The following is a 7500-nucleotide window of genomic DNA, read 5'->3' as shown; positions in this document are numbered from 1 at the left end:
ACGACAATAACCCTTAATCATTCCTATATTTAAACGAAACAGATATTCTAACAATTATACAATGCATTCACCAACCGTGTATCTAAAATTACAACACTAGAGATTACATCCCTTTGCATTAATTCTATACAAACACCGGCCCTGCGACTGGGTTATAAACACAGTAATTATTACGCGGAATGTTTTTTGCGCCCAAATTGAATATATATATATATATAATATATATAAATTTTATATATATATATAAATATTATATATAATATATATATATATAGACTCCTGCATGTTGGCTCCCTAATATTTTATATTTCTATCTTATACTTATTAATTTGGTAATCTTATTTATTCTTTTCTATTAACTGATCTCTTTTATTTCCCGTATTGTCTCTTGCCTAATGTTATTTCTTTTAAAGGAACACCGTATTCTTTGGAAGATTGAATTTCAAGTCAATGGCCCTTGAAGTTTTTGTTCCTTATGAAGAGGATTCATCTTCTGAATAATAATAATAATAAAATAATAATAATAATTAATAAAATAATAATAATAAAAAATAATAATAATAATAATAATAATAATAATAATAATAATAATTTCTTTTTTACAAATAAAATCCAAATCGTTTGACCTAATTGAGATATGTCAACCTCGTGAGTTGCTACCAGTTTAAGCAATAATAATTAGAAAAATAGAGAAGAACCTGTATAAAATTAATGCAGCTGAGGCAGTAATCACTTTAATAAAACATGTTAAAAGGGGTTTTACTTCCAGCTATCCACAATAATAATATAATAATAATAATAATAATAATAATAATAATAATAATATCTAAAAACAGTGAGATATGTCATTTATCACATAAGACGAAGCAATAAGGATATTTGAAGCCACTGATATTATATTTTGACACACACTGGCGGCGTCACAGAGGGTCATTTGTTAACACAACGTGGCCTTGAGCATAACCAAAACACTAAAACACCAATATTGCCACGTAACAGATGACGGAGTGTCTTCTCCTCTCTCTCTCTCTCTCTCTCTCTCTCTCTCTCTCTCTCTCTCTCTCTATATATATTATTATATATATAATATATATATAATATATATATATATATATATATCTTTCTCTCTCTCTCAGGTAAGATACACATTCCTAGAGAGAGAGAGAGAGAGAGAGAGAGAAGAGAGAGAGAGAGAACCCGAAGTCGGGCATTGGGAACTCCATCAAGAGATGATAACCTTCTATGAGGAGTTTTAATACCCTCAATTTCGTGCTCAGCATATTAATGGCCGCATTCAGAATTCTGACATACCACCAGTGCCCGACAGAGAGAGAGAGAGAGAGAGAGAGAGAGAGAGAGAGAGAGAGAGAGAGAGAGAGTATCTAAAAATCCTAATTTTCGTTAATTTGCGCGCATAGACGACAGCGAATATTCGTTATAATATATTGCCGCGCAAACATGCACGTGATTAAGTTGACTTCACTTGCGTCACCACTTCTTGTCCAAATTGCGACGCCAGAGCGCTGAAGAACTAAATCAATAATTGACAGGATATCTGGGAGCCAGAGTTTGGTGCCAAGAAGCTTCTTTAAAAAAAAAAAAAAAAAGGTGTTTTGTGGCTAAATCCTTCCCTCGCGTGGCAGGTCCTATTGAAAGGATGTTTACGGAAAAGGATGACGGGATACGAGCACTTTGCGGGTCACAGGGACTTAAATAGATAGGATTTTTTTTTTTTTTTTTTTTTTTTTTTTTTTTTTTTTTTTTTGCGCGGGGGGGGGGGGGGGGGGGGGGGGGGGGGGGGGGGGGGGGGGGGGGGGGGGGGGGGGGGGGGGGGGGGGCAAGGGAGCGGGGAAGGAGGGGGGGTGGGGGGGGGTTATAGCCTTGGAATTTTTTCCCTCTGAGTGTTAGATGAAAAAACTGCAAGATTAAATCTAAATATTGCGCAGAATGCAGAACACAAAATAAATCAGATAAATTCAGCCTCTAATAATAATACAGAATTATTAACAAAATGGACTAACATTTCTTCTTATAAATGACGGACGTGTAACTAAGAAAATGCTATTAAGCTTAGTGTAGTTATTAATTATATATATATATATATATATATAATATATATATATATATATATATATATACATATATATACATATATATATATATATATATATATATATATATATATATATATATAGTATATAGTACAACACACAAACACAAACTATATATATATACATACACACACACAGACACACACACCACACACATATATATATATATAAATATATATATATATATATATATATATATATATATATGTAGCGGTATTACTCTTCCGCACACAGCCCTAAGGTAACGTTTCGCCGACTTGGAAGGCTGTACTTTGGAGAATTTAGACTTATATAAATTTTTCTTACCTTGCTGAAAGCTCTTTGATATTGTAATTAGCAAAAAGGGTTCTAAATTTTGGATGAAAAAATGAAGATTGATATATTCTTAAAAAGGTTTATTCTTCGCTCTGTGATTCTATAAAAGTTTCCACCTTCTGGGCTCTTGGACTGACAAAGCTTAATTGGCACTTGTTGCAATTACGAGTCTATAGGCACGAGGGAATTTTACTGAGTATTGATTGTCACTTTTCACTGTCTTTGATTAATTCGCACACCACACTTTGCACTTGTTCTTCTTCTCTGGATTCTTCTTTGCTGCTTCTCTCTGTCTCTTCTTCTTCACTCGTTCTCTGTTCGGCTGCGGCACCACTCGCCTGTTCTTGCTTGTCGCTCATCCCCCCTCTCTCTCCACTCTGGCGTTTTCTTCTCTGCTGCCCTTTTCTTTCTCTCTGCCTTCCTCTCTCTCTGTCTGCCTTTTTATTCGGATGAGATCTTTTTAGCACCGCCTTTGGATTTCTTGGTTTGGACTGGGTGTGGTAACTTCTGAAAGACTTCTTGTGTCTTAGTGGCTGCCGACATTATACAAACCGCCTTCCTGTCATGCCTTCTACAATGATTCGTAGGCTGTTAATTTGTATACGCCTCCTTCTTCATGTCCTGGCTTCTTGGGGGCGTATCCATTCGGTAACCTCATAGGTCATTCGTTGATACCCCTTTTGGGCTGTCTTATGACCAACACTCATGGCTTTTGATTCGTCGAAGTCCTTAGGTCTATCTTGAAAGGGTGGGGCTCTGAAGAGTTTGGTACTTCCCTCTTTCTAACAACGGGTCATAGAATTCCTTTTTAACGTATGCCAGATGGCTCTCTCTGACCTGTTCACGAAGGGAACGGCGATTAGTCATAGGCGCTAATGAGAGTAGTTTCCAATTTCTCGAAGATGCCTGGGCGATATCGCTGGTCACTAATCGCTGTTACGGACTAGGGGTTTTTTGGGGAGATGAAAAACCACATGGCTGATGGCTAAAGCCTTAATCGTTTGGAGTAACAAAATCCCTTCGCTAAGAAAAATCATTATCATATTCCCTTTTCCCTTTTCTTTCCGTTTCGTGCCTTTTTCTTAAGTATTATTAAGTTATTGCCCTTTGGAATAACAACACTGTGCCACACTATTACATATATATATAATTAAAAAGGAAATTATGCAATGATTAAAAGCAAAATATTAAATACATTAAAATGTAACTACAGTCAACATAATTGCAAACTAAACAAATAATAACACAAATATACATCTACAAGTTCCTTGAAGGCCGCGACAAATACTCAAGTCACGCCGTAAGGACACTTTAGCATCAGGCTGGTCTAAACAACACGGTGTTTATTGCCCCTTGTAATTAGACACTTTCTTCATGGCAAGTATATTCTCTATGTAAGAATATTCTCTCTCTCTCTCTCTCTCTCTCTCTCTCTCAGTATATTCTCTCTTTCTCCCTATTTATATTCTCTCTCTTATAACGCATGTTCTCTCTCTCTCTCTCTCTCTCTCTCTCTCTCTCTCTCTCTTTCTCAAAATATATTCTGTCTGTCTGTCTATCTGTCTCTCTCTCTTCTTTATATATATTCTCTCTCTCTCTCTCTCTCTCTCTCTCTCCCAGTATATTCTCTCTTTCTCCCTCTATTTATATGCTCTCTCTTATAAAGCATGTTCTCTCTCTCTCTCTCTCGCTCTCTCTCTCTCTCTCTCTCTCTAAGTATATTCTCTCTTGCCCCGCACTATTAATATTCTCTCTCTTAATACGTATGTTCTTTCTCTCTCTCTAAATATTTTCTGTCTGTCTGTCTGACTTCTTTATATATTCTCTCTCTCTCTAAGTATATTCTATCTATCTTTTACTAAGAATATTTTCTCTCTGTCTCTCTCTAAATATATTCTCTCTCTCTCTCTCTCTAAGTATATTCTTTCTTTCTCTAAGAATATCTCTCTCTCTCTCTCTCTCTCGCGTGAATCGTCTTCCAGAAAGCGAAAACAAGCATCGCCAACCCTTTTATCTTTTTTCTAATCTGTATGATGAATCTGCTACAGTGCTCACCTGATCTTTTTCTCTCCTCTTTGACGATGAAAACATCTCAGAAGCTTAAAGCCATGTTGTTTTACTTTACTAAATATTCATCTGGTTCTCTTTTATCATTTACATGCAGTGTTTTCTTACATTTATTAATAAACGCTTGAGTGGTATGGCTACTGTTCATGAGTCTTCCTGTGACCAATTCTCTCTCTCTCTCTCTCTCTCTCTCTCTCTCTCTCTCCTTTTATGTTTACGCTATTCCTAACAGACATTCTCCTAGCTATCATTACACATGTACGTACAACCACATACACTTATCCAATTGTCGAGTATATAATAGCCCACATAAATATATCTTTTCCTTTAAAATTAGATTATAATTACATTTATTAAATTTTTTTTCTAGTCTAGATTAGATCTTGCACTTCTCATGCATATTTTTCCAGTCGAAGGTATATCACCGATATATTCTGTTTTGTTTAATCTTTTATTTTAACGTACAATAGTGTAATCCACAAACGCATCTCGTTCCTTCAAATCTGTATGATGACTGTAACAGAAGTAGTACGTTTATAATCATGTCTGCCTCAAAGAGAGTATCGACAATAGGGCGATTCTACAGTCACACATAACAATTTGAACTCAGCAACACATAATCAATGTAATGAATTCAAGCATTTAGGAAAAAAGATCACAATATATGATATTTACGGCTTTCATTTATAAAATGACAGCGAAGAAAGACAGACCGTGGAAGAATAAAGAAAAAAAAAAAATACATGGCCGAAGTAAACAGACTTGAGTTCGACCTCAGCTGCTCCTCTTACCTCGAGTCGTAAAAGACGTCCCGTTTCCTGACCTCGATATTGGAATGGAATTTAATACTACAGAGTTTAGGCCAAAGACCAAGCCCTGGCACCTATGAAGTCATTCAGCACTAAAAAGGAAATGAAGAGTAGGTAGGTTTGAAAGGTGTAACAGGAGGAAAACCTCAAAGCAGTTGCACTATGAAATAACTGTTAGGACAGAGTGGATGGCAAGATAGAGAAATGAAAGAGATTTAAGGGTCGTAAAGACGCTGAAAAAAAAAATAATAATGCCTACAGTGCACCCTGTGAAGAGCACTGACGGCACTACCACCGTACCTGGATATTGAAAAGATTCGGCGACAGCTTCATGGACAGGCGGTAGACGGGATTGTTCTCGCCGAGTGGCCTCTGCTGCTGCTTGTTCGAGGTCGACCTCATCTTCTCGACGGCCCCGTCGGCGTCTCCCTCTCGGGTGCCGTTGGAGGAGGTCGAGTTCAGCGCCAGGTGCTCCTTCGATTCCGAGTCATTCTCCTCAACGGCGTCCTCCTGTTTATCGGGTTCCCTGAAGCTGACGGTCTTCGAGTCTCTCCTTCCATCCTTGGAAGATGGTTCCGACAGGAGGGTCGTGCCCTGGCGGAGGAGGGCCGTATCATCATCCTCTAGGTCCACCACCTCCTTCGGGAGGTCGCCGTTGATGACCTCGCTCTTCCCGACGGGTTTGAAGGGATCGACGCCCTCCGGTTCTTCCGAGAGGTCTCCGTCGGGAATGGACTCCTGAGGAGGAGGAGGAGGAGGGATCTCGGGCTCGTCTCCCTTGGGGTCCTCGGTTCCTACCGATCCCCGCCTCACCTCTACGTCCTCCTCGGAGGGCGCCTCCTCCTCCTCCGTGGTTCGAAGGACCTCCTGAGGAATCTCTTCCTCCTCCGGCTCCCCAGAAGAGGACTTCGTTAGGAGAGTTTCTTCCTCGCGTTCGACCTCCCTGATGATGCCCTCCGGACAGGACTCGTTCAGGAGTCCTGTGGGAGAAGCGATGTCTTCTCCTGTCAGGACGGGGGATTCCACCTCGCACATGGCGGATATTTGGAAAAAGAATTCTTCACTCACCCAAATTTATTCTCTAGATTCACACAAGTCACTGTGGGTCACAGCATTCTGGCCTACGAATGATGAGGCGAAAGTCTTATTATCGACAGCTAATTTCAATATCCTTTCATTCGGATTTATTCCGTAGAGTCAAACAAGTCACTGTAGATCATATCATTCTGAACCTAATTGCAAGAAGAATCAAGTATTAATTCAGCGCTATTATCTCTCATTTCTTGAACTCGATTTTTTTATTCAAGTTTTCTAAAAGTCATCTCATTTGGACTTGAGTTAGTCAAAGGATTCGCTCCAATAATTTCCTTTGAAAAAAAAAAAAAAAAAAAAAAAAAAAAACAAAAAAAAAAAAAAAAAAAAAAAAACGTTTTCACCGTATTCAGTCAGAACATGTATAGGTATAGATAAAATTCATGCATATACATATTTCTGCCTATATATATTTCCCCCCAAAATATATACAAATATCATGTATTATAATTTTCATTACCAAAAATCGATTATACTTAGAACATTAATAGATAATCTTTCACCATTTAGTTAACACGTATAACATGTGTGTCTATAGTAGAATTTATATATATATATATATATATATATATATATATATATATATATATATATATATATCATATGTATAAATATATTAGGAAGTATAATTACTATCTTTCGATGTTGTAGGCAAGGCGCGGTATAGGGGGGAGGGGGTAGGTAGTACACTGTACTAACCGGAGGCACCGCCCCCCCCCCCACCCCCATCCACCCTTCCTCCGCCCAAACTAGGGTCCAGTCAATATTTAGAACGTGGCAGGGCCTGCGCCCATCACCCACCCTGACCTCCCTATCCCCCACCCCTTCTTCCCTAACCCCACCCATTTCTCCTTCCTCCTTGTCGATTTAGGGTCCTAAAGGGGTGGTGAGGCGGCGTCAGGCTGTGTGGGCGGGAGAGACCCGCCCAAGGTCTCTCTCTCTCTCTCTCTCTCTTATGCTGTATGGGTGGATGGTTGCGTAGGAAGTGGCTAAGCAAAAGGTGGGGAAGATAAATCGATAAATGGATACGAATAATGAAAACAAAAGAAACCAGAATAAATTTACAAAAAGATATAGATAAATGAAACAGGAATAAATGTAAAAAA

At 38.5% G+C, this 7500-nt stretch overlaps 1 protein-coding gene across 7 annotated transcripts in view; it reads right to left on the bottom strand.

The window, feature by feature from the left end:
• Positions 1-7500, bottom strand: part of LOC135223521 (treacle protein-like) — a 443099-nt gene that overhangs the window by 66187 nt on the left and 369412 nt on the right. For 4 of the 7 annotated variants that reach the window (XM_064261980.1, XM_064261983.1, XM_064261981.1 and 1 more), the window contains exon 2: positions 5603-6534. The exons of the other annotated variants lie outside the window; for them this stretch is intronic. In XM_064261980.1, coding sequence (XP_064118050.1) covers positions 5603-6337 — 735 coding nt within the window. In that variant the 5' untranslated portion in view covers positions 6338-6534. The remainder of the gene's footprint in view (positions 1-5602; positions 6535-7500) is intronic. 7 annotated transcript variants of the gene reach the window in all.

This window comes from Macrobrachium nipponense, chromosome 10 (genome assembly GCF_015104395.2).
Source record: "Macrobrachium nipponense isolate FS-2020 chromosome 10, ASM1510439v2, whole genome shotgun sequence".
NCBI classification, from domain to species: Eukaryota; Metazoa; Arthropoda; class Malacostraca; order Decapoda; family Palaemonidae; genus Macrobrachium; species Macrobrachium nipponense.
This window is presented reverse-complemented; position numbering and strand designations above follow the sequence as displayed.